This window comes from Grus americana, chromosome 12, assembly GCF_028858705.1.
Source record: "Grus americana isolate bGruAme1 chromosome 12, bGruAme1.mat, whole genome shotgun sequence".
Classification (NCBI taxonomy): domain Eukaryota; kingdom Metazoa; phylum Chordata; class Aves; order Gruiformes; family Gruidae; genus Grus; species Grus americana.
Window position 1 is genome coordinate 2,924,843 of NC_072863.1, and position 27,858 is coordinate 2,952,700.

General features: G+C 37.2%; 1 protein-coding gene across 1 annotated transcript in view; it reads left to right on the top strand.

Moving 5' to 3' along the window:
* The window catches only part of LOC129211951 (connector enhancer of kinase suppressor of ras 2-like), a 209,535-nt gene that overhangs the window by 86,523 nt on the left and 95,154 nt on the right, over positions 1-27,858 (top strand). The window contains exons 3-6 of the mRNA XM_054839775.1: positions 8,780-8,982; positions 10,514-10,601; positions 17,742-17,783; positions 21,870-21,989. Coding sequence (XP_054695750.1) covers positions 8,780-8,982; positions 10,514-10,601; positions 17,742-17,783; positions 21,870-21,989 — 453 coding nt within the window. The remainder of the gene's footprint in view (positions 1-8,779; positions 8,983-10,513; positions 10,602-17,741; positions 17,784-21,869; positions 21,990-27,858) is intronic.

Here is a 27,858-nt window from a genome sequence, read left to right on the forward strand (position 1 = left end):
CCTCTATTCTCTTCCTTTCCCTAATGCAGAGCAAAGCAAATTTATTTAGTAAGCTAGACTGCTTTTGTAATTTGGGAAATTGATCCTGATTAATATCCAAATAGGTATAATTTTGTTTGTTAACATAGTTCAGTGTGCAGCACAGTATCTCCTTGTTATAAAGTAACTGCAATGGCCATTATGATAGTAATTCCACTAGACATTTACTACAGACAGATAAGTTAAACCATGGAGAAGTAGGGGTTTCTGATAAGACATGCTGAGATTTAGGTCATGTTGGGTTGAATTCCCTCTTGTTCAGATGCCTCTTCTGCTCACAGAGTATGTGATTATGAGCGTTACCCAATTAAAACACTACTGTGCAGTGACAAGTCTGACACTGAACTACATCTGACACACGGTTTTCTTAATAAAACTTACACGGTTTCTTTATTTTGTTTAACTTTTCAATAAGTGTTATCAAAACTTACATTTTATTATAATCATTGTCCTATTTTTACCATTCTGCATATGTGTTAAGTTTTAGGTTCCAGCTTCTAGACCTGAACTTGTATACTGGATTCATATGGTCACTAATGGATTTTGCTAGCTGGTTTTAAATGGAGGATATTTTTAGGCATCATACAAGACTGGTCTTAGGTAAAGGTTGGAGAGACATGGAATTGATGGGTGGCCTATTAGATGGTTAAGGAATTGGCTGGTTAGCCACATCCAAATAGTTACAGTCAGTGGTTCAATGTACAAATGGAAACCGGTAACAAGTGATGTCCTTCAAGGGTCTGTACTGGGACCAATAATGTTTAATAATGACATAGAATCACAGAATCATTTAGGCTGGAAAAGACCTCAATTACTGAGTCCAGTGGGATTGAGTGCACCCTCAGCACGTTTGCAGATGACCTCAAGCTGAATGGTGTAGTTCATATGCTAGAGGGAAGGGATGCTGTCCAGAGAGACCTTGAGACGCCCCTCTACTCCTCTCTCGTGAGACACCCACTCCCTGCAGTACTGCATCCAGCTCTGGGGTCCTTTGGACAAGAAGGACATGGAGCTATGGAAGCGAGTCCAGAGAAGGCCATGAAGATGATCAGGGGCTGGAGCACCTCTCCTGTGAAGACAGGCTGAGAGAGTTGGGGTTGTTCAGCCTGGAGAAGAGAAGGCTCTGGGGAGACCTTACAGCATGTTCTGGTACCTGAAGGGGCTTGTAAGAAAGATGAAGACTTTTTACCAGGGTCTGTAGTGACAGGACAAGAGGTAACGGTTTTTAACTGAAAGAGGGTAGAGTTAGATTGGATGCAAGGAAGAAATTTTTTATGCTGAGAGTGGTGAGACACTGGCACAGGTTGCCCAGAGAAGCTGTGGATGCCTTGTCATTGGAAGTGTCCGAGGTCAGGCTGGATGGGGCTTTGAGCAACCTGACCAGGTGAAAGATGTCCCTGCCCATGGCAGAGGCGTTGGACTAGATGATCTTTAAAAGGTCCTTTCTGGGCCAGGCCATTCTGTGATTCTAAACAAAAAGTAAGCACTAGTTATGCCAAAGCTGTAACTATTAGCAGACTGCAAGTCAGGTAATATTTTTTTCTCTCTGCATCCCACTCCAGCAGAACTTTAACACTGCCAAATATAATACACTAATTACAAGGTATAATTTATTCTTTTAGCTCAATTTATGTCACGTCTGTTCACATAGAATACCAATCTAGATCTTTTAGCACTTTATCTGAAATCTGTAATAAATGCTTAAAGTAGGTCATATTCTGTCGAACCAGAGTTGAATACATACTTTTAATTTAGCATTTTAAATGGTATTGTAAAACTTGTTTACTTGTTCAGATAATTTCAAAAGAAGGACCTTTGATTTACATGAAAGATCTATTTTACCTCCTTCAAATTGCTATTCATATAAAGGATATTCAGCTTGTAAATTCTTTTTAAAGAGGAAAAAATGATACACCTAACTGAAATGCAATGCTTCATGTACTTTGACTTCATACTATTTTGATAACTTCAGTTTGAAGTTGTATCATAAAAATATCACCACAAAATTATAGCAGGTCTTCCTGAAGAAATCAAAGAAATGTTTAGAGACGAGTATTTTAGAATAAAGTTTCTACTCTGTTTTCTGTTAGGCCTTTAATCTTTAAAAACATACCTCCAAAAAGAAAAAAACCTGCTTTGATGGTTTTCATTCTATTTAAGTGTCAGAATGGCTTAAGCTAAAATCATTATTTTGTATTTTTGCTTTTATTAAACAGGCTTTATTTGCCTGTTCTTATTCATGAAGTGCTAAATGACTGTATGCTGTTGCAAACACTGTAATTTTCATTGCGAAGCTACAGCCTTTGCAGGAGCAGTGCACACAGTGATGCAGGCAACAGGGAGTTGTGGGATCCCAGCTGGCATGTCGTGGTTTTTCCCAAAGGAGATTCCAAAAGCCCAGAGCTGCTTTGGGGAATTTTCTCTCCTAGTCATCTCAGAGCCCTGCGCTGCATCCGTGCCCCAGGGAGACAGGTGGGGAGAGGTCTCATGCTGTTGTACCGAGAACATGTGAGTGTGTCCACGGGGAGCAGGAGGGCTGGCAGAGGTGAGCAGGCAGCCTGGAAGGGACCAGACCTGCTTTCCCAGCAGAGGAGGGGCAGAGCCTCCCCACAGACCTGCCTCAGATGTTGGAAATCCACAATAACTTTAAGTCAATTCATTTATAATCTGAGAATGGGTTGAAAACCAGCCTGTAGTGGGGAAGATGTGCCTGCAGTTTGAGCTTTTAAATTGATTTCCTAATCCTGCTCTCTATACAATGGTGCTGGGACTTGGGAAGAGGCCATGGCAGCATCTTCCTCTGGCAGTTCACAAATATGTCAGCTTAAAGCAACCGGGAAACTGAGCCCTGCGGGGGATTGGAGTGTGCCATTAGCCCAGATGTGCTGCTTTCAGGGTGGGCTGGGGTGGAGAGTGGGGAGCAGCAGCCTGCTGTGCTGTGCACGTTCGTGTGGTAGGGGCACATCTGCCCTGTGGTCGCTACTGGTCCTGAGCTGTTGTCTGAGACTGAGGGCTCCAGCTGTGGTAGGACTGGACTGATAAATTGTAGGGGTTCTTTAAGTTTATGCATGAAACATGAAAATGGGAGTGTAGCACAATATTTAGGCTGTGGTATTTTAAATGCCTTAATGTGGTGAATTTCATGTAAGATACTTGATTTTCAGTCAGGGTTGTTTCCTTTCATCTCCTCAGTCAGATCCACTGCTCTGCACTTTTATTTCTCCGAATCTTACAGTTCGGTGAAAATTAACATTCTCAAAATATCACCTACAGAAAAAGCTGTATATGCCTCCATGTGTTTATACATATTTATGCACATATTATACCAACTACTTACATGAATGACAACATCAAGAAAAACTACTATAATTAGAAATAAATCTGGTTTTAAGGTAAGTTAAAGTCATTACTTAAGCAATATAAACTAGCTAAAAAGCAATATAAATTAGCTAAAATTATAATCTGTGTCACCTAAATTTCAGTGTGCATCCATTTTTTTAACTCTGTATGTCACACCATAGCAAAACAATTTCATTATATTAGTACCTTTAAGTATATAATTCTAACCTTTTTTTTTCCCAAGAAAGAAATAAATTCTTCTTACCGTGCAGGTATTTCTTGCTCTACGTTTGATCTTCAGGTGTTAGTGTTTGCAAAAAATTGATTAGCGCTTATCACTTTTTCCCATTATACTTGATATTTTTTATCTTAGTGTTTGCTACAACAGTTTGGCCTATTTTATCTTAGTAGCTAGAATTTTCACAAATAAAATATGAATTTGTGTTATTACATACATGCAATAAGATACGAAAACACCCTAAGCCATACCTGAAGATTTTTTCATTCCACTTCTTTGAATATGTAAAACCCACAGGTGTTATATTGTCAGACGGATAAAAAATTTACTGAATTTTCCTACTATCTTTTAAAAATGGAACTTCACACCAGAACGTAGGTACAAAGCAAGCAAAGTTCTTAGCTGGAATTGTGATACAGGCAGGGAGCAGGAGGGTTCATTGTCATAATGTATTTAGCTATTTCTGCAGTTTGGATTTATGACATAAAAAGGAAGAAATACCTGTTTGGATGCAGATTTCCTATTTTTCAATTTCCAGTATGCATTTTTAACTGTATGGAATATTCAACAAGGTATCTCTTACATCATGTCTTCTGCTCTGCACTAGAAAAACATCAGTCTATTTCAAGTTGTTAAGAAAACCTGGTATTCTCTCCTGTCTTCTGAATTTTAGCACTTATGACAACAGCCACCTGTTTTTCCTGTACTTAAAAAAAAAAAAAAAAAAAAAAAAACAAAACACCACCAAAACTGCGAAAGCCCTGGAGGTGATCGGTCCTGTCTCTTCCTTCTTGCCACCCTACAATAACCTTAATCACTAGGAAGACTGAACAGGCATCTCAAACTGAACAGCAGAGGAGAACTAAGGGGCTGGCAGGAATCCTCTCTGATAGTTTGAAAATTGCAGAATTAAAGAATGAAATTGCTAAAATTGAAAACTGTGTTTTACAGACAGCAAGCAGAGTTAGCCTTAAACCTGAGCCAGTTGTACATCTTGCTAACCAGTGTCACTTTAAGCATAGCTTCATCTTGGCATTATTACTAATGATATTCTTCTATAATAAGCTTTTCTGGCTCTGATCTCACATTTGTGTTTAATTTCTATCTCTTGAAATCCTTCTTTCCATCTCCTCTCATTGAATAGGGCATCAGGAACTGCTGAGCTCCAACCGAAAATATACTACTGAATTGCTCTGTCACTGAACAAATCAAATAATCTCTGTGTAACTCTTTTTTATGTGTGTGCAGGTAATAGTGCTATCACATATTATACTCAGTGGATATACAGAATTTCTTACTGCTTCAATAATGCTTTTATGTGAAGAAGCTTAAGTAAACATTTAATAGATTTACTAGTCACATCTTTCTTTGTTCCAGATTTGCTGCTACTCTGGCCCTTTCTTCCAGCAGTTCCCCTTTCTGCAATATACCTGTCAGGCCCGTTTGACTGAAATGGAGTGTAGTCGGCTTGAGTCTACTAAGCAGTTTCATGATCCAGATTTCTGATAATTTGACAAACTGTATGGCTGTGTAGTTCTTCTAAACAAACGGCGTTTGGGGTTGCTTTAATAGTCAGTATACGTTCTCTAAACCTTTATGTTCATTTTCACTAATAAAGTAATTTGATAAAAATGATTATGCAACAACCTTAAGCATCATGAAACAAAACCAGGGGATGGAGAACACCTTGGGGGGTTTTTTTCCTACTCTTGGTATGAAAAATAATCCTGCCTATGCTAATGGCACCCTCTTGTCTCTTTTAGAGGTGTTTTTCTTTTTAAACCAGAAATTATATCTAGGATTTACTGTGCAAGAAAAGAAATCACCTGCCAGGAGATAGAATTCTACAGGCCCAGGAGCATCATTCCTATGGTGTGTCTCACAATAACAGTATATATTTAACGCAGTGAGAGCAGAATATATGGCTGTGAAAACTGAGCTCTGATATGGTAGCTGTGATAGTCTTAAACCTGCCAGACTAAATCATTATCTCAGTTAGCATCATGCAGATGAGATGCCTACAGGAATCAGGAGAGATCTGGATACTTTGTGTCATGTATACAGAACAAGGCTACCCACCTACTCACTCATTATCATAAACTGCAACTCTTCCATCTGTGTTTTCAAGCACATTCACTGAATCATAATCGATGCGGTTCAAATTTGTGTGTGTACCCACTGGTTTGCTCTTTGCTCCTCTGGAACAATCTCCTTGATATCTAGTGGAGGGTGTCCGTGCCCACAGCAGGGGGGTTGGAACTAGATGATCTTTAAGGTGCCTTCCAACCCAAACCATTCTATGATTCTATGATATCCCATCACCTTGGTTGCTGACTAGGAAAGCCCACAAGGGGCCATAGCTTCCTTCAACAGTTTTCTTCTGGGGCTTCGTGGCATCAGAGCTTCAGCTTGGCAAACAGATCGTGGGGAAGGCGGCTGTGGAGAGAGAAATGCGTGCAGCTGACACGAGGTGAGCTGCGGTGCAGTAAATTAGGATGAGGTGCTTGGAGGCGATACTTTCAGGGATTATTTTTAACCACTCTTTTTCCCAATTTATAGTTGGTTACGGATGTTTCATTTAAAAAATGAAGATCTTGGATTTGAGGCAAGCTTAAATTTAGAGCAATACAATGTCTCTGTCTTCTACAGAGATATTGATTTACTGTCATTTTTGTAATATTTTTATCTTTTCCCCTCTACTGTCTTGCTAAGTCTCAGCTAACCCACTGACTTGCATCAGCACTTTTACTGTGCTGAAAAATTTCCTTTCATCTCCTGATTATCTACGTATATTATCTATTGGTTTTTATATTTTAAATTTTATATTGATATTAATTGAGGTTACCATTGTCATGTTTATTAATAGACTTTAAGATAAAACAAAGAACTTTCTCACTAGGTAGATTTCCTCAAACACATTTTTTTGTTCAATTCTCTGTGTTTTCTAATGACTTGAGATAGCTCCAGTTGATTACACCACTAGTATCTAGCATGTTTTCTTCAAAATTCCAGCATTTATTCTCTGGTAAAAGTGTACTGACTTTTATAGATTCACTATTTCCTTTCCTGCTTGACTTTTCTTGTAAGTAAACTGACAGGTTTCCAGAGTTTTTATGCACTAATGAATTATTGGGAGAAACATTTTCTGCTTGTTTCCACAGGGATAAGCAAGGTTGGACTTGGAAATAAAACCAGGAGGATCTGGTTTATCATCCTTGTAATGTGTTGTTGATCGTGGAAAATCAAACTCTGTCTGAGGGGAAACTGGGCGCTGCCTAGCTGGTTGCTAGCTGGTAAAGGCATCCCAATGCATCCACTTACTCATCATCTTGGCATGAGTAGAAGTTGAGAGAAAATAGACCAGGGGAGGGAATTCCTTTGGTGCTTTAATAAAAGAAAGATTAGCTGCAAATATTAAACAGATGGCATACTAATATCAAATACAACTTTCTTTTTGACTTTAACTTTTCCAAAGTAGAATGAATTCCTTTAGTGATGCTGTTGCTAACTGTACAGTATTTGTTCTGGAAAAAAGATGAAGAGAATTGTTCGCATCTGTAGCTAAACCAATGTAACTTTCATTTGTTTCACTATTCAATCTCAAACTGGATGCTTCCAAACCTCATTGACTGATTGTGATGCTTTAGGCATGATACATATATAACAATGAAACAAATTTTGTCACTGGTATCTAAAATTATTTTAAAATCTAAGTTCTTTGCAATAAACCAAGACAGCAAAGTGTTTCCATTCCTTGTAGGCTGCCCTCTAAGCTGGAGGCAGGGGGCTTGGTTTATTTTTTAGAGTCAACTTTGAGAGGGAGAATGGCTGGTGGAGAAGGCATGGTCCTAACAACCAGCTGTAAGTAGTTCAAACTACAAACAAATGCTTGGTCAAGTTCATTGTTTGACTTCTGTACAGTTCTGTTTCAGAAACTTATTAGTCAACACATTGTGTAGTGTTTGTGGTTCTTTATCCTCTGTTTTGAGGCAGATGTTTAGGCAGAAAACTTAGCACGTGATATTCATGATCACTCATCCTCTGTAACATATACATAGTTGAAATTAACAGTGGTCCAACAATTCATACTCTTGACAGTTGATTTTTGTTTAAATCCTCATTAAATTCTTTCATATGCTATATCCTGTTGTGGCAGCAAGAAATCTGGGTTCAATTCAGTCTGTTTGAGACTTTCTGTGTGAATTTGAGTGAATTATTTCATGTATATGAGCTTATTACCTGGGTCTAAGCAAGGAATTGGCTTGGTGAGAAAAAGGAGAGAGACGTGGATAATGGGAAAAGGGACTTGTGTGTGGAAAACTTTACTTAGATTCAAACCACTCCCCCCCCCCATCAGAATTAGAACAATTGAAGAAAATCCATTAAGAACTGTTAAATATGAAGACACTGTCACTGTCTGAAGTCTCTGAACCACTAACAGCTGTTACTACATGTCTGCTCTGTGCTCAGATTCTTCCTCATGCAGTCATTGGAACAGAAGTACTACGTCTTTGCTCTGACCTGATTTGACTGTTCCCACATTACATCACATATGGGACAGCTGCTTACCAACAACAGCGGGGTTCAGGAAGGAATTTTCCTGTAAAAGCCTGTCACCAAGGCCATATAAAATTTTAGACCTTATTCACAGTGTAAGTGAAAGAGAAGTTCTGCTAAGGCTAAGTTATTACAAGCTAGTGGAAGGACTAACACAAATCTGAGTGAGTGAGATCCAGTGCAGTGGGACGGCTAAAGACCTGCTCTCAGAGGTAACAAATATCCCAAATGGCTAGTTAACCCTGAACCGCAGCAGGTAGGGGATGGTGGACTGACTCATCTTCACTTTTTGAAAAATGGGAAAGACCTTGAGAACCAGCATATGGGGATTCTTTTTGCCTGCCTCTCAGTGCCTTAGTTGGACTGATGGATTTGGGGACTCTAGCATTGTGAGTGTTGATGACAGCAGAGGTGGTTGTGCTAACAAGATGGATGCATCCTGTATGTTCTAAACAAAGTAGCCTGCTGCTTAGGTCTAACACCAGGCGTCCATAACTATCCTGTCCTTTCAGCCAATAGCATTCAGAATGTTTAACCTCACAGTTTTGTTCACCTAGCTGCAACACACTATTTCACTTAATTGTATATCTTCTTCTTTCCCCTCAGAATTATGGTTTGGAGACTGAAAACCTGAGAACTCTGTCTCACAAGCTCAATGCCTCAGCCAAAAATCTTCAGAACTTTATAACGGGTAGAAGGAGGAGTGGCCATTATGATGGCAGGGCCTCCAGACGACTGCCAAATGATTTTCTTACCTCTGTAGTTGACCTGATTGGTGCTGCCAAGAACTTACTAGCCTGGCTGGACAGGTAATTTACTATTTCTTGATCCTTTATGCATGAGAATAATTCTATGGGTTGTTTTCTATTTGTTCTTTCCTTTTTCTCCTGTAGTTTTTTATTCTAATACTGAAATGGCAGTTCTGGAATTCTAGCTCTAAATTCGGGGTTGCAAATTTCTCAAATATCAGAGGTGAAATGTAGTACCCTTTTTCTATCAGGAGGGTGTTAAAGTTTTCTCTAGTTACTTTTTCAGATTCTTTTCAGTCTGATAGTATTTTGTGCAAAATGAATGCTTTTGTGCTATTCCAAGTTGTCATCTCACTGCCACAAATGGTAACATCATCAGTAATTTCAGAAAGAAGGGTAAGGAAGAAAAGATTGTGGAGTTTGAACTGTCCTTCAGCCATGAAAAAGACTCAAAAAAGCTGGAGTTGAGTAACTCAATTAAGAATATTTGAAATAAATAAATTACAGTTCCTGCTTAGTCTGAGAATTAAATTCTTATTAGATTTGTTTATCAAAACTAGGATTGATGTATTAAGTCCAGTTGTGGTATTGGTTAATGCTCAACAATCAACCATTGTTGTGTTTGGGGGGGGCGGGGTGTGTGTGTTTGTTTTGGTTTTCATTTACAAATTGAGAATTTGATTAAAAGTATCTCTCTGAATAAATGTAGTTAAAATTTTGACTGTGGAAAGACAGAAACCAAAACATAAAATAGCATCGGAGTATTTATGTTTTGTTTCTCTTTCTTCGGAGTTATAGCAACAGATAGCTTTATCTTGAATCTGAATGCTCTTGAATGTATAAGTGGCACCTTAGAAATCACAGTGAGAGTGAATCACCCTCCTTTACAGGATTTGTATAATCCTGGTGACATCTTCCTAACCTAATGCCAGCAGTTATATTCTCTCAGGCTATGACCTTGTCAGTTCTTATAAATTCAAATGGGGTCATATTCAGCTGGAATTTGGAAAGCCTGAAGAAAATTAGAGTGTGCGGGAAGCTCTTAGTGACTAAGTAAATGCTACTTTGCTGTCTGAATTAAGGTGCTAACTGCTGCTGAAGTGATGTCATACTAGAAATGTTGTCTTTTTAATGAGCTGTACAAAGGAAATCTAGACTAACAATGATTTGGAACCTCCTATCTCTACTTTCTACAAGACCAATAACTTCTGATGTTCTGGCCAAAATCCAGTTTATATCCTCCTTGCCATTCTCATTTCAAAGACATATTTTACAAAAGTTGTGTAATTTGCTGATGGAGATTGTCATGATTAGGTGATTCACGTTTCTGTGGTGTAGAACTGATCTCTGTATTACGTATATCTTCTAAATGTCTCTGAAGACTCAAAAAACCAGTAAGACTGTGCTATTGGAAACTATAATCATTAATTCAGGACTTTCTTCTTGATTAAACCATAGAACAATTAGCCAACCTGATTATATTTGCCTCTGTGAGAACAAATTTACTGACCATAAATCTGTTTAACAACTTCTTACACTGCAAACAGCAGTTATAATCCTTAATGCTGTATAAACCTATCCTTTGTCACAGGTCTCCATTTGTCAGCGTGACAGAATACTCACTGCTGAAAAACAACATTGTTCAACTGTGCCTGGAACTAACAACTATTGTGCAACAGGTAGGAGTGGTTATCTTCCGCTCTGAGTCCTCTTCATACTGTTGCTTAAAAATTGCAATGGTAAAAACAAGCTTTTACTTCACCAGAAAATTTGTTTTAGTATTACCTCTCTGTTCTTTGCACGTTCTCTTTCTCTGGGAATGATGGGAAGATTTTTTGGACTTTGATTATCCTCATGTGCCTGGATAGATTGAAGAACAGTGTGAAGTTAAAAATAATCCACTTTGCTTTTAAATAGACAATTTCATATTAGGTTATCTACCACCACGCAAGTGTTAAACAAAATAATAAAACCACAGTGGAAAACAGCTTAACTACTGCTAACAGTTTATTACAGGTTAAAATATGAATGATCAAAAAACTTTCAGGCATAAGTTCTTACAATACATACGAATATATCCAGAGCCTGTACTGTGGCCTCTTCACTTAAAGGAGAGCCAGGTACATGAAAGATGTTTAGTGCTTAACATGAAATAACATTCATGACATTAAATAAACCAAATATGGAACAAATAAGGGCAGTAGTCTTATCATCACTGACATTCATTACTTAATGTAGTACAGTCCACAGGTACATAAAATTAATTTATCTGGTTCTGTAGTACTACATAGTATACAAATAATAATAGTCTCTGACAGCGTCTTCCCCTGGAGTAAGAGAAGAGGTGACACACAGGTACAGGAAGACTGAGTGGAAATTCATTTTACAAATATTTACAGTGAGCTTCTCCTCTTCTAAGTGGATAAAATATTGATGAGACAAACGGGTGTTATTGGAATACACGGAGAGGCTAGAGAACAGGCCTTGGAATGAAGCAAACGAGAAAGATGAAAGTTTTGTAGGAGGGAAAGCAAGAAGAAAGCTCAAAAGCTAAAGCTGTAGTTTTGTAAGCACCTTGAACTGGCCCTACCTCTGGTATACAGGGCTCCACTGCCTGCCTCTGTCCTGTGCTGGCACGGTTTTCCATGGAACCTCATAGTAGACCAATCATTTAATTTAAAAGGCTTCCTGGAGTAGTAGCATTCTGCAAATTTTTTTTCCCCTCTTCAATTTAATTTTAGTTCTTTGAAAAAAGAACTAAGGCTGATAAAGATCAGTCTTTGTATTTTACACTATTATCTTTAATTTATAATATTCAGCTTTATTCCTTTTAGAAATTTTGTCCTTTTTGTTTTGCACTGCAAAAATACATAGATCCTTTTTCTCTTTTCTTGGTTTAAAAATTCCTATGTAGGCATTTATTTATGTATCTTTATTAAGCTTTCTCTTACAAGGTGTTTATAGTACTAGGCTATTTTTGATTTACAGACTAAGCAAAATGAACTTCTCTACAGTATAAAAAGTTCAGATTCTAATTCCACCCTTCAGCCGATATTGCACTTGGAGCGAGTTGGATTTTTTTCCCCTGTGGTCTAGGTGAAAATAGTATAATTTTTAATTTCTGTCTCCATTTCTGTTGTTCTTTTCACTGCTTTTGGCAGATGAAATTCAGTCCTCCTCTGCCAGCAATAGTTTCGTTCTTTTTTTTTACAATTTTTCAACTCCACTCCCAAAGCTCTCCTCCTTTTGACAACTTAAAAACAATCTGTCTTTTAGCATAAACTCCAAGACATTCCAAGATGAAAAATGTTTAGTTAGTTCTTCAGGTTGGTTCCAAATCAAGTTTTGTCTTTTCCTTATCTTATTGTCAGATCTGGGTTCTTTGATAGTCATCTACTAAGATCTTTTTACAATATGCTAAACTTAGTACCAGAAAGAGTAGATAAAATGAAATCATTCATAGGGAGACAGTTTTGCTGTTACTAAACCCAAGGAAAATTGATCTTAATGTGTGAAAGCAGAAATGTCTCACCTAAACCAGAATTGCAGTCTTAACTGTAGGCTAAAATATGAATTGAAAGGCATAACTAATAGCAACCTAGATCTCAGATCCTTTCAGATACCCCTTGTTTTATAAATAAATTTTATATATTTAATTTAGTCAGTGTGAAAGTAGCAGTCAAGGCTATGCATTTGGCACATCAGGTTGAAAACATTCCTCACTTAAAGACTTATTTTGTGCAAAATTAACGTGCTTTGTGTGCATACCTTCTAGCTGCCGCTCAAAGTGAACTTTCTTCTAAAAAGGGCACATTACTGTGTAACTTTAGTTTGATACAGACTCTGCTTATGAATCTTCTCACTAGGATGTACTGTATGTATCTGAGTGACATACTCTTAGATATGATAAAGAAATAGATTTTTTAGCTTTTAGGTCATATTCTTTCTCTGTGTGAGTGTGCAGATGAAATCCTCATTCAACATTTAAACCTAACAGATGAACAGCAATGTTGGATACTATTATTTACATCACATGTAAAGGCTACAATGAATAAGCAGTCACTTGCTGATCCGTAAATGGTATATTCTCATACTGGTTATAAGAACATTGATCTTTATTCTCTAGTTTTAGACAAGTTTTATACCTGTTCATTTATGCTTGGGAATGTACTTTATTCTGCTAAGTTTTCTTATCCCTCACGATCTCACCTTCACTAAAATAAGTAGGGAAACTATAAAAGAATAACATTATGCAGAAACATCCTGATTTTGAGGTGCAATGTCCCATCAAAATGTGTTGATGATAACGTGCAAAAAAAGCATGTTAGATCGGAGCATTGCAAATGTCTGAGATAAATTCAGAGACCATATCACAGATTTTTACCCTAGGTTTAGTCAAATATTTTGTGTTTAGGATGAAGCATATGGGTTTTTTAAAGCTATCCAGTTTGTACTGCAATTGATAGAAATTGTTGTTTCTTAGTAGTTTTCTGTACCTGGTCTAACTTTTAAATTAGTTCTCCTCTGAGCAGGTGGTTGGACTAGATAACCTCCAGAGGTCCCTTCCACCTGAGTTATTCTGTGATTCAGCAACTGCCATTAAAAATGTGGGTGTTATTTTCAGTTCGAACTTTGCAGACTTCAGCTTTCAGCCCCTCAATCTTATTTTGCTTGCGTTTGCTAAAGAACATGTTGTTACCAAACATCTGTTCACTGTTTTCTAAATATAGATTACCTTAATTAAACCAAGTAAAATAAGTTACTGTAGTGTATTTACTGGTGTATATTTGCCTGATTTCAAAGCAATCTTGTTTTTTAATGTGTGAATTCCAGAAGAGTGTTTGATCTTATGTACACAAGCAATATACTTTTAAATATCATTTTGTCGTATCCACCTTTCAAAGATTGCAGTAGATCTTTACTGCAGTGTTATATTGGGAAATGGCATTTGCTGGCAAACACCACAAGATTTTAAGTTCTCCTCCAAGCTGCTCTGCTACAGGGTCTCTGTTTCTTTTCAGTAGTTGACTTAACTCATGCTGTTTTATTGAACTAAGTTAATGAACTAAATATTTTACATGTATTAGTATTTTTATGTGTTAGTTAACTGTCCTCAAGACTTGTCATAAAACATACTTTATGGTATCTGCAATTTTCAGTAGTACTGGAATTTTTTTCTTTCAGAATTACAAACTAAAATTATGAATATAGTGTGGGTTAGCACAAGTCCTACTGACCTTTTCTTTTTATGAATATTCAAAAGAACGCTGTTTTACTTTATCAGAGTTATGAAGGCATTCTGTACCTTTGAAAGGTAGGATGTTCTGGATAGTGCAGAAGCTAGCTTGTGTGTAATACTGCTGCTGGGACTAGTTTTGTAATTCCTGTATTTTATCATTTTACAGAGGGGAAATAGAATGCAGCTACTAATTTTTTTAAGAGTTTTTTAAACTCTAAGAAAAAACACTTTTAACATGTCACCTTGCTTATGGAGGACGTAGAAAGAATATCACTGTAGCTATTATTTATTTTCCAAGAAAAAAAGATCAGAATTCTACAAATGTTAGTCCTGGAAGTTGTGGGGTTTTTTAATGAGATCCCTGGTGCATTGCTATGTATTGGAGAAAAATAAATGCAAAGAATATTGTGACCTACATATCTTAATATTTTAGTATAATATTGCAAGTGCTTTTAACCTCTCAGTTAAACTAGTCTGATGTATTAAAAAAAAAGTCAATATGCATCTATTTTGGAAGGAATCCCAAATCCATTAACATTTTAAATGCTAATGTAATCTTGAATGTGCAACATAAGTATAGCTACCATTAATTCTGCTCTACAAAACAGTAAAATTTCAGTTTTACTATACATAAGTCTTCTATTATTTGACCTGAAGTAATTAAGTTTGTTCAGAATGAAGCTCATATTGTATTTCTAGCACAGAAATTAAAGGAATCATTTAGAAAGGAGCATTAGCTCTGAAGTCAAGCTGTAAGCCCTGTTGTGATCATTTTGTTCTCTTGGTACTTGGAGGGTTAAAATGAGATGGTGGATGTGCTGTTTGAAGTGTGTAAAACTTGTAGGAAAAACTGCCTTGGGCATTGTCAACCAAACTGACTAATTGAATTCTTTTTTCGTGCTGTAGAAAATAACAGTATGAATACAGAAGAAACATCAAAGGGATACTTGACCATGAAATGCTAACATAAATTCTTCTCTGTGTTCTTTGGCACTCACAATCTGATTTTAACTTTCTTGTTCTGCAGCAATATTCTTTAAACCATATTCACTTTAGAAATTAATTTCTCTACAAAAATGCCAGTCCTCCAAAATAAACATGACCCTTAGAGTTCAGGGTGTGATGTTTACCTGTTCTCCAGGCCGGTACCTGGAGCTAAGTGGCTGGGGCAGGCTCAAGCTGCTCTGCAGCGTCCTCAGACGGACAGAGGGACAAGATCCCCAAAGTGGCACCCAAGGAGGAAGGTTCCGGAGCTGGGCACAGATGGGATACAGTTGAGGGTCTGAGCCACTGGACAAGAGGAGCAGAGATCTGCCAGTTAGCTGCTGTTTCTCTCACAAAGAGTACTACAGGCTAAGCTGATCGTATAGCTAAGCTACTTCGAGAGTAAATGGAGTGAGGATGTTGGAATTATTTCATAGAATCCCAGAATGGTTTGGGTTGGAAGGGACCTTAAAGCCCATCTAGTTCCACCCCCCTGCCATGGGCAGGGACACCCTCCACCAGACCAGGTTGCCCAAAGCCCCATCCAACCTGGCCTTGAACACTTCCAGAAATGGGAAGTTTAAAGCAATTACCTGTTAGTAATAACATATTAAGATCCAGGAAAGAGGAAATCTTGAGAACTAAGGGTAATCTTAAGTTACTTCAGGGAATCTTTTAGGTATATCAGTAAGTTACATTTTACTGTAAAACTTATTCAAAGGAAAAGAGACAAATAAACAAGATGGTGTTTTTTACATGTCATATCCTCATACTTAAAAATAAGTCCTGATATCCTTATTTTGCTTTGTAGAGAGCTTTTTTCCAATGTGACATAGCACTGGGAGAAGTATTCAGCAATTTCCCAACATAATTTTTCTGTTATTAACTCACTTAAATGTAAATAATCAGTGCCAATACAGCATTATAAACAAGATTCCTATGATAAACAAGGGCCAAGGTGAGGATCCCACCCTGCCTGGTCCTCAGTATGTTTTGTGGCCACCTCTTCACTTCCTCCCTCACGGGCCTCTGGGGCTCCCGCCAGCCACAGGGCCAGGGTGCCGGTCTCCCTGAACACAGGGAGATGCCGCGGTACCTCAGAAATCTTTCCTCCTCCTCAGATGTCGTTACAGAAAAGCACCCCGTTGATGATAGGTAGGTGTCGCAGGCCGGTGCTCACCGTGTAGAAGCGTGGTGGGCTGCCTGCCCCGGGTGAGCGGTGGAAGGTTCTGGAGCTGAGGGAGCCCAGCTGTGGGGCTGCAGCCCTGGCTGCGCCTGGCCTCTGAGGTGACCGACTCTTTTGAGGAGTCTATTCTAACCTCTGTCTGGCAAACAAGTTTTCTGTATTTTCCTTTTATGTGTTAGTAAAATATAGCTGGAGAACCCATGTGGTGATATGGAGTGCTGACTGGCAGGAGAAGAGCTGCCTCAGTGCACTTGGGCTAAATGCTGTCTTGCCATGACTGTCTTGCTTTATAGAGGATTGTACTGAGGAAATGTTCAAAACATTAAAGAGCAGCAGAGGCAGTAGATTGCTTTTAGGAATTTGTATGCTTTGTTTATGAGGGAAAAGTAATATTCTAGCCACTGTAATCACTAAATCAAAATGCAAGTTAAGGGAGTAATGACTCTTATGTAGTGATAACATTTATTATTCTTAAAATGATAGCTAAAATAGGAAAATGACTCCTCTAGAAGTTAAAAGTCCTAAGCAAATGAAGAGGTTGATTTAGGAATATTGTTTTTCAGGCCTGCTTTAAATTGATTAATAGCAATGTTGTGCAATGGAAAGCTGGCATGGGGCTGTTTTTTTGGGAGGCCTTAAGGCAGTGAAACCCCCTGGATGTCTGTGGACCAGTGCTCAACATGAGCAAGCCCGTGTTCTTTCCCATCCCTTTTTGGTGTGAGTTATGCCTTCTAAAGTCCAAAGCTAGAGCAGTGTTGGGACTTCTCCCAAGAGATGGGACCACTGCTGTTTCTTGTCCTTTGTTTGTGGATGCTGCAGACAATCAGGGCTTTGATGCAAAAGGTGGAGTGAACCAAACTGTGACAGCGTAGACACACCACACTTAACATCTTTAACGTTGTACTTGTTGTCAAAACATTCTCTGTCTATTCTTCCTTCCCATGCTTTATAGTAACACAGCCTACCTAGTGATAGGTCTGACGCAACCATCTGCACCCCACACAACTTGTAGAACAGCTAACAGACATTCTGCCTGATTTAAGGCTAGGCAATGTGTATCTCACTCTGCGCATTGAACTTCTGACATGCCAGATTAATTATTTTCAATTCCTTTTTTCTCACTATCATGAATCTGTCCCCTCTGCCTTACATTTCTATTGTTGCTAGTATTGAGCACGAGAGTTTCGTGACTCTAAAGGGAAGAATAGATCCCTGAGATTAACCAGCCACAAGAGAAGCCAGGTCTCCTAAGATTGTAAAGTAACCTTCTGGACGTGACAAAACTCAAGAGATCGTTTGTCTTTACAGGTACATCTGTAAGGGATAGTTATCAGCATAAAGCATTCTTTTCTTTCTTAATAGAAAATGTAACATAATGTGCATTATTTTTTTTGTTTTATTTTACCACAGGATTGTACAGTGTATGAAACAGAAAATAAAATTCTTCATGTGGTAAGTAATCTTAAGTATTCTGCTTTGGTATTCTTTAATTCTACCCTATCCCTTTAAATGATTTTAAAAAAAAATTAAAGCTACCATACAAAAATGAAGTTCCTTCCTATTTGACACAACTTCTCATGAATTATATCAGTTGGTAAAAGTTAACCATTTCATCTTATTTATGAAAACTTTAAAAAATTAAAATTTATTTTCAAGACCAGCAGGAGAGAGATATCAGCCTACGTGTTTTGTGACCCCCTGAAACTGACTTAGTGCAAGTTAGTTGTGCCTCCCACCAGCCAGTTGAATGACTGCCCAAATACTCCAGATTTAACACTCAAAAATGTCTTTTTTTCATGGTGTCATTCACTTAAGAATCATTCCTACCAAGCCTTGTTACTCTTTCCTAAATTGGACATCGTTCAAGTTTAAGGCTTAAGAATCAGCTTTCTTCTGGTATTGCATTACTTACGCCTGTTTATTTTAGCAGGCAAGGTCAGATACTCCCTCTCACTCTCCCTTTCCACACAGTTCCCTGGAGTAATGCTCTCTGTCATACCTACAGTTAATTACAAATACATAATTATTATTTGTAGATTGTTTCAGAAGCTTCACAATACTCTTACTAGTGTAATACTCTCACTAGGATTGGTGGCATGGAATTCCAGCAATGGATCCATCAGACTTGGTGCGTTACTAGCTGCACTGGTTGTCAGACTGAGCATTTTGTGCCTTCAGCACTCAAAAAATCTAATGACAAAGGGGAATGGAAGAATTTTACACAAATTTGTTGATTAGATATTGGCCTATTAGATATGTTCAAATACTTTATATTTTCCTGGTAATGGCACTGAAAACTTGTACTGACACTGAGACAGAGTTAAAACCTATGCTGAAAGGGAAATCTCAAAGGATTTACAAGTTCAGATAAGCTTTTGACAAGCTCTAACCAAGTGCCTGACTTTTTTTTCTTTTTTTTTTTTAAAAGCCTTTTACAGATACTCTGTTTCCAGCGGGGATTAAAATTTGTTGTAAAACATTGATGTGCTGTTAAATTCAGAAAGCATGCAGTGACTTTTAGAAAAAAGCTTACTATTGCAAACCTGATTCTGAAAAGAACTTCTAAAAGCACCTGACATCTTCTGGAATTTGGAGTGTATACATATCTTTTAACCCACAATTCTAACTGCATATGACTTCTAAAAATACATCTTTAGCAGGAATGTTACTTTTGACTTTTCTACCTGTTCTGAATGGAAACCCAAAAAGATAGAAGAGAGGAAAGTTTCCATTTTTAAGTATTTCATAGGCTCAGCAGTGAAAGTGTGATGAACCTTAAGGAGCCTGGCTCCAAAGGCAGTAGAACTCATCTTAGCCTGAACAAAATCACCTGAAAACTGCCTGATCCAGAGCATCCAGGCCCTGAGAATCAACCTGTTTATCACTGTAATTCTGAGTGAAGTGAGAAGAATCACCATCTTTCTCACAGCATCTTAAAAAAAAAATACCTCAAGGATACTGAATTTGAGAATAAGCTTTGTAAATTGTTCATTTCTTTTATGGTCACTTTATTTCTAAAGATAAAAAATAAAATTAAATTAAAGAAAATACTCAAGAAAAATAATTGTGATGCTCTAAAGCAAAATTTTACATTTACTTTACATTTAGATAGAATCTATGACTTTTAAACACCACATGGCAAGGTTTTTATTTCTGAAAGATATTAAGCAAGATATACTTAGAAGTAAAGACAGATTTATAAAATGGTGATCCATGATTGACTTTCTTCATTGGTTGCTGGAGAGATTCACTGAGATATAGATTTGTTTGGAAGAGCTCCACACTTGGGCAGTGTGTGCTCAGATGATAATTGGAGGTGCACAGTTGCCATTCCTTCACTAGTCTTATGACTAGATTGTGTCTGCTCTGTGACTCAGGTATCATGGGAAAAGATAAATTATGAAGGTGTGATCTTCAGGATTACTTAAACTGTGTCTGAGAGTCAGATTTTTTATTTTTTTTTGATATCTGTTCAGCAAAATGTGGTTATCAGGACTGCATCAGTTCTTTAGACTAATATAGCATACCTATGATAATTAAAAATTACAACCTGCTAATTGTTCTCTTAGCAGTAAATACAGATTATTAACTTATATTCATTGTACTGACCCAGCAGTGGCTGCCATAGTAAAAATACTTTTTGTGACGTATAAGTTTGTATGGCTTGTTGAAGACATGGTGGTTTCCCAGAGATTCTGTTCTTATTGTGGCCCATTGGGAGAAATCTAATAAATGGGTTTAGGTGTTGGCTGGCCTGCAAAATTCTATGTAAAGTTCCTCTGCAACAGGTAATGAACTTCTTGAAGAACCCATTTTTGTTTGAGATTTTCTTAAGTACAGTAGTATTGTGCCATCTGGAGAGTATGCACTTTGCTTCCCTGTGGTTTTGGAACTAGTATACCAGAATTTTGTCCTTTCTATTTTTTTATGCCAAAAATACTTGAGCATATGTTAATGTATCATCTCATGTTGATAGTGCAGTATCAAACATTACTTCCTGACCCTGTGCTGTTATTCATAAATTCTGCTCAGTAGTTCCCATTTATAGTATCTCAGCCTTTGCATTATTTACAGCTGGTGTCAGGCCTCTCCTCTATCTGCTGAACTACTTTTCAGCAAACTGATATTTTTAACTATTCCAATATAATTTTCTTGAATATTTTCCTGATGCTAAAATCCTACGTATATATTAATTAACTTTCTGAATCATGGGGAGATCTTAAAGATTCATAAGAATAAATTTGCTTGAAAACTTGTTTTCTGTTTATTTTGTTCCAAAGCTTATTTACTGAAAAAGTATTTGCAAGTGACAACTGTAAAGTTAAAACATTACATCAGAAAGTGTAAAGTGTTGTCTCTGGGTTTTAGTCTGCATCTAATCTGTACCTATGATCTTAAATGTTAAGGCATAAGAGAGGGCCTCAGTTTGAAATCATAGTAATATTTTGATATGACAGTAATTCAAAAGCTGGATGAAAGTGTATACTCACAGACAGGGTCAATCATCAGTTCGTATGTAGAGTAGCAGTACATCTCTTGAGCAAGCCAGTTTCTATATCTCTGGTGGGAGAAGACAGGACCTAAAGTTTTGTTTAGGGGTTCTGACCCAAAGCTGAAACTGCTAGAAATGTTTCTGGTAATGGTGACGTTTAGATGGAGTCATGCATACCTGAGTGTGATGCTTTGCATCTTGCAGCTGACAGAAAATACAAATGCTACATCTGGTACTACGTGGATTTCCAGATGAGTCAGTTAATTTATTCATTGTGACAACTTTATTTGTTTAACTTATATGTATAGTGTCAAATGAGATATTAGAAATCCTCATGGTTTTGCAAATGCCTGAAATAAAACTTCCTGTAAGGGATTTCACTAGAATTTACTATAATTAGGGAAAATGAGAGTATAGTCCCTAAAGGAAAATAGATGCATACAGCACAACTTTGACCGGAAGACCATTCTGAAATTCATCTAAATGAATGCTTTCAGATTAGGTTCAAGTATTTTAGGTATAGTCTTTCTGAAGGAATGCTTTAAGCAACACATACAAACTTAGGAATAAATCTTTACACGTGAAGGTTCTCTGAGAGTACAGATCCAGTCCTTTCCGATCCATAGCCTTACTGTTCACCTTTGATGGACAGGTCACTGCTACCGTCTATGCAATGGGGTTCCTACTTTGCAGGTGTTTGTGTGGATTGGCATTCAGATTTTGAGATCTTTAGCTAGAAGGCAGGATAACATGAAATTATTGCATAGTTGTAGTGATCTAGAATATCAATTAAAGGGTATGTTCAAAGATGCACAAGAATTTTACTTCAGGAAATGGATTAACTAAGACAGTTTTCTGCCAGTGTAATTTTTAACAAAGGAAAAATTTTCAAAGTTGTATAATGCAGAATTCATCTAATTATCACTGTTGGTAGGGTTGCTCTCATTATTTGGTAACCAAAATAGGTTATTAAGAATAATAAGAACTTCTTCACTAGTAGTTTCAGTTTAATATGAGGAATTACATTGACTTGTTTTTCTTTGTAGTGTAAAACCTTGTCTGGGATTTGTGACCACATAATTTCGCTCTCATCCGATTCTCTGGTGTCACAGTCAGCACATCTTGAGGTAGTTCATCTCACCAGCATTATGCCCAGTGAGGGCTTGGTAAGTAGCAAAGCAGTTTAAAGTTTAACTGTTAGAATACAGAACACAAGCCTCAGTTCTTTAAGGTGATTTATTTTTTTAATATGTCAAGAAATCAAAATGTATTTTCATGCAGTGTCCTACTATTTCTTTTTCAGTAAGCTGAATCAGATTTCTGAAAGTGGTTTAATTAACATTTATATAAAATAAAGGGATTGTAATTTTGTTTTTTGTTTAATTAAAATCTGTTTTACCTAGGGCTTCATGTGCAACTGGTAACTATATGAGCAGCTATAGAAAAGTTATGGTCCTTTGATAGCCATATTGCAGTTTTTGGAATGTACCACAGTAATCCCCAAATATATAAATATACAAATAAAATTAACTAGATATCATTAATTTGCCTTGAAAATGGTTAGTGGAAGATATGTTTCTTGGGATTGCATAAAAATAGTTAAATGCCTCCCTAGTGATTCAGTTCAAATAAAACTTTCAGCAGTATCATCCCAGAAACAAAATAAATCCCTTATATTCATAAATTGCTGTTCACTGAGCAGACAAGTTAGGTGTCTTCTGAACGTCCTAGCTGCTCTGCATTAGTAATGGGTCACACCATTAACAGTTTCTGCAGAGATGATAGTTTAATAATTGTTTGGCTACCACTTTTAAATATTAATGTACTTTTGCATTTTTTGGACAAGGGGTTTTTGTGAAGTTTTAGGGGTCAGTGGGTAAGACGTCTGTCTCCCCTTAGTAGTCCCTTACTTTACAACCATTCTGATATTGGTAGGCTATCAGAGGATAGGGATTGTGCTTGGGAACCTATGATTCCTAATGAAAGCTCAAGTATAAGGTAGCACTGCAGGTACTGGGATGTTCTTGCACATTTTCCTCAAGAGACAGGCTACTTTTCCCAGTATGATCTCTTATATTGCCTTCAGCTGCCTTCTCAGGATTTTTTTTATTTTTTTTTTTTCCCCTACAAGAGGACAAATCCACAAATGTTGTTCCTGGGTTGGAGGAACCAATTGGAGGAGGAAAAAAGGGGGAAGTGGGTAGAGAAATTGGTAGCCATGAGGCAGAAAATTCCAGAGCTGACAAATTAGCATACATTTGAGTGTCACTATACATGTTGTGGCATGTTTCTTGCTTGTAATTGTGTGATTTACAGATTTCTTTTAAACTTCTGTTAGCTGAGATGTTTTGTATTATTTCAATATCTTACTCTTTCTTCAGACACTGAATAGCAATGAATATCATGTGCAAATCCTGTCAAAGCTACGGGAGCATAATTATTTTGAAATATGCATATTAATTTGAGAACGATGTATTTTAATAACATGAGGGGGTTTTGTATGACGACATAAGTTTACTTTATTCTTATACTGATTTAGTCAACAAAGAACATTTCAACAGCATAAAACACATTTAATTCTGTGGCATCACAGATGCTTACTCAGTATGTAATCCTGAAGGTAAATACAATTTGCTTGCTGTGCTGCTGCATCCCAGTGGCCAAATGTGTTCCATTTGTGGCCCAGTTTCCCCTCTTGGTCTGATTTCTGGGTTAGTGCAGGGAGATTCAGGAAATACGAGGTCAGTATCATTTACAGCTTGTGCAGTATATACACTGTAAATCTGTCCGTGCTTCTGTCTTACATTAAGACTACTACATCCTGTGTGCTAGCAGTCTGGATCTCTGTACAGCTTTCCTTTCTATCCAGAAATGTAACATATTTCTGCTGGCCTACTTAGAGGAGAGTTCACTGTCAGTGCTGAAGAGAACATGAACACAGATAGGACGTAGTTTCCTCAGAGATGATGGGGCATATCGAGCAGGGCTTGGTGTTGCTGGTGTTTCCCATTGTGTGATAGCTCTAGATCTAGGACAGGGGTGTAGGCTGGTGGAGGATGGAAAGAGCCTACTGCAAAAATGGCATGTCCTACAGTGAGCTGGCAATTTAATGGTGTGCAATACTAGGCAGGTGTCTTTCAGGAGTTCTTGGGTATGAATGGTATGCTTTCTAAGCAGCTTATAAAGTGTTGGAGTATGTTAAACCTTTAAGGCATGAGTGACCAAAATGAGAGCTGTTGGTGGTATTGTTGTGGCCTGTCATGTGGTTCACGCTTTCCTATGGACTGTCCACTTTTCTAATAGAACATCAAGCAGACAGGGCCTGTGCTGTAGTAATGCTATAGACTGGGTCACTCTATCAGTGGGTAGAAGAACCACGGTGTAGTTCTCCATCCGCAGTGCACCCCTAAGTTTATAGCCAACAAAACTGCAGTAACTGGGCACTGCTGACAGAGGACATGAGACGAATACTGCAATCAAAATTGCCTGTCAATTTTTTTCTTTTTTTTTTTTTTTTCCAGATGAAGTGAAATCACAGTGAATGACTGAGTTTTCTATGCCTAACTGTGAAGGCGCTATAACATGTTAGGTTGGAAAGTTCCTTATAATCAATTTTGCTGACACTGTGTTCTGTTTAGAAAAAAATATGGAAGAGGACTATAAATGGGAATAAAAGAAGAATCATGTGAAAAGGAAAAGAAAACATTAATCAGAATCAAATATAGAACAGAGTAATGAATTACAAATGGCTTTCTCATGATTGTATAGCAGTTTTTTTCCACAGGATCTCTGCTCCATTCAGGAGAAAAATGAGTGCTATTCACTGAATGGAAAGTATTCAGAGTTCCATTTTTATCCTTATCATTCAGTGTAGGGGTTGAGGTCTTTATTTACCACACTTCAGCTTAGCTCTGCATTCCCTTGAGTTACTAATTTCATCGTGAGATTTTTTTTCATATGGCCTTACTGAGTGCTTCACAGACGCTAATTAATTCATCCTCACAACACACTTGTGAAAATGATATTGTAATTTTAGTTTTATAGATAGGAATCCAATCCACTGAGCAATTTGTGTCAAAATCACCAAAAATCTATTTTTCAGAAGCTTCCTATATCATTTTTCAGAACACTTGTTACTTTTATAGCATAAGTTTAAAATATGTTATCTCTTGATTTTAAGTGTAGCTAAGGTTTCCAGAGCTACTGAGAACACTAATTTCAGCTTCATACAGGGTTGGCATCTAGAAAATCAATGCAATTATTTGCCATTGGTGAAAAATGTGTCATAAATGACTTAGACTTAGATAAGAATTCAGTTACCTGGAATGATATTCAGTTGACTTAATGATGAGTTTTTCTCTATTTTCAAAACTGTGTTTGCAAAACTGCTTTTATTATATGCCTTCTTATTTCTTCAACAAATGAGCCAGAAATCCTATAGACATTGCATAAGCTTACACATAAACTGAATTAATTTCCAGATCCAAGTCCATACAGTTACTACACGGAGTCAGAACTCCTGCGGGGCTGTGTCTGTGTGTTTAATTGTTTAAATAAATTCTGGATCATAAAGCATTTTCACAAAGGGACTGTATGTCATTTGAATGTGTACCTCCAGTTCCAGCATTTTCTGACTTTCTGTTCATGCTTTTACGAGTTTAATAGTCATCTTTTTCTTTCTTTTTTTTCCTCCTCTAAAGTATCTTCTTTTTCAGTCTGCTTTATTAAAAATAAGATTATCTTATGCATTCCCCAGAACACACTCTCTCCTGGTAGTTTCATGGCAATTTGGACAAAAGAATTTGCATTGGGAAGCACGCATTTTAGGTTCTATTCCAAGTTCTGATGATTGTGTTTGCATCCTGATCTCTGCAGGCATTTGCTGGCCTCCAGAATCATACTGGTTTTTTTCCTCTCTCTTCCCAGTCCTTCCCAAGCTATACCAGTCAAATTGCTTCCTCCTTTTCCCTATTTACTAAAACACCCTCTGTATATTCTCCATTTCATTTTAAAGTAACTTCTCCTGAATTGTAATACTGGGTATGGTGATACCAGTTACATCTGAAGTGTACTACATTATCAGTCTGAATAAGATGTCTGGAAGGCAAAACTTTGTTTCAAGCTACAATTTGACAAACTTGAAATAAACTTCTGTACTAAAAAAGTATTAGACTGTGAGAACCCCTGTCAGTTCTGACCATATGGACAGAAAGAGAACATGCACATGTCAGGTTTTATGAAATAGAATAAAATAACTTTAACATCATGATTTAAGAAAATTCCCTTTGTTGGCTTTTAGTTTTTTCAATACTTCAAATTAATTATAATGTTAATTGTAGCATGACAAAGGAAATTGCAGCATTTTCATATTTATAAATGCTTTTTACAAATTACTTTTCTTTGTAGAGAAAGTTAGGTTTCCATTCCATTTCATTGTATGGTAAACTTCCTTTTGAAGTTACAATAACTTGTGGTAAAAGAAACGACAGTGTTATTTTAATTTTTAGACACTACATATAACTGCTCAGTACAAGGAAAGATTTTTCTCAAAAATGTGATATTTGAAAAAATCTACTCCCCTAGAATTTATTGTTTCAAAAGTCCATAGACCAAGTTCTGAATTTAGGAGTCCCAGAATTTCTGTTTAGTGATTGAACAAAGCTGGTGCAGCAGCACCCACTTTAAATTTCTTGGCTTGATGGACCCGGCATGAGCAATAGGCCCTTGAGACAAGCATTTGTGTTACTGTTTGCAGGGGAAGAGGTGCAGCTCCTAAACTTGCTACTAAGCCCTTGAGGGTGAGGGTAGGTGAAAGGCTATGTGAACCTTACTATTAATTATCTCAGACTAAGTCCAGAGCCAGGTTTGGAGCAGTTCTGCTGTCAGATAAACAAAACACTGGTTCCCTTAGCCTGCCTTTAAGTGAGATGGTGGATATAGAAACCATCCATAAGATAGGAGCATGGAGGGGGTTTTGAAATTTGGGGTATTTTTTTCCTCCTACTACTCTTGGATGACCAGAGGTCATCAGTATTGGAAGATTTTTTTTTGTATTGGAGCCAGTATTATTTCGGACTACACATTTTTTTCTTTTTAATCTTCTGAACTTGGTGCTGTACATATATTTAAAGATACTTCTGCGTAACATGCAACTTTAATCTTTTATGAGATTAATGATTACTCTTAAGCAGGAGATTCTAAACAGGCAGACTGTTGGGTTTTATTGTTTGGTTTTGTATCTTCTGATGTCTGAGGAATGTTTTGCTTCTGGAATGCAGTATCGCTTTTATTCCTCTTCCTTTCACTTTGTTGTTGTTTTCTCTTGTGTCTGAGCTTCCCACTGCTAATGGAAACAGAGTAATCTGTCACACTTTAATTAAGATATACACTGTTTATATCAACAGCTTTGTTAATTTTTCTGCAGAAGGAACTTTTCCTTTTTCATTTAAGAATTTAAGGGAAGTAAGGATTGTTGGAATAAACATTTTTATAAGACCAGCTGTGTATCATTGGAGAAAAAAAAGTAAACAGACAAGCTGTCAGATGCAAAGACCCATCTTTATTAAGGATTATTCATCTATCTAATGTACAGCTAGCCTTTCAAATAGTACATCTTTTTATGTGCAATTTGTAATTTAAGGTGACAGAAGCCAATCTTTTCCACTTTTACAAGAAAGAAATTGCAAAAGAATGCAAGGAGGAAAAGTAGAATATGAAGGCAGCTTTTTTTTGTGGAAATACATGTGGCTGTCCTAAAACTGTTAGGGTGCTAATCTAATTATTTCTGATTATTTTTAAAGGCTTACAGAAATTTGACAAAGTTCCATCATGCTTGACATATAAAGGTTCTCACAGCCTAAATTTTTGTTGTCCATGTGTTTCTATTTAGGTAGGATTATATTTCGTCATATGCCAGCAAAGAAGTGGTATGAAAACATGAATCATCTGATCATAGATCATTGTTGCCCTAGAAGGAATAGTGGCCTACAGTTAGAACCACTGGAAGTTTGAGACAGAAATGCTCATACTAAAAGA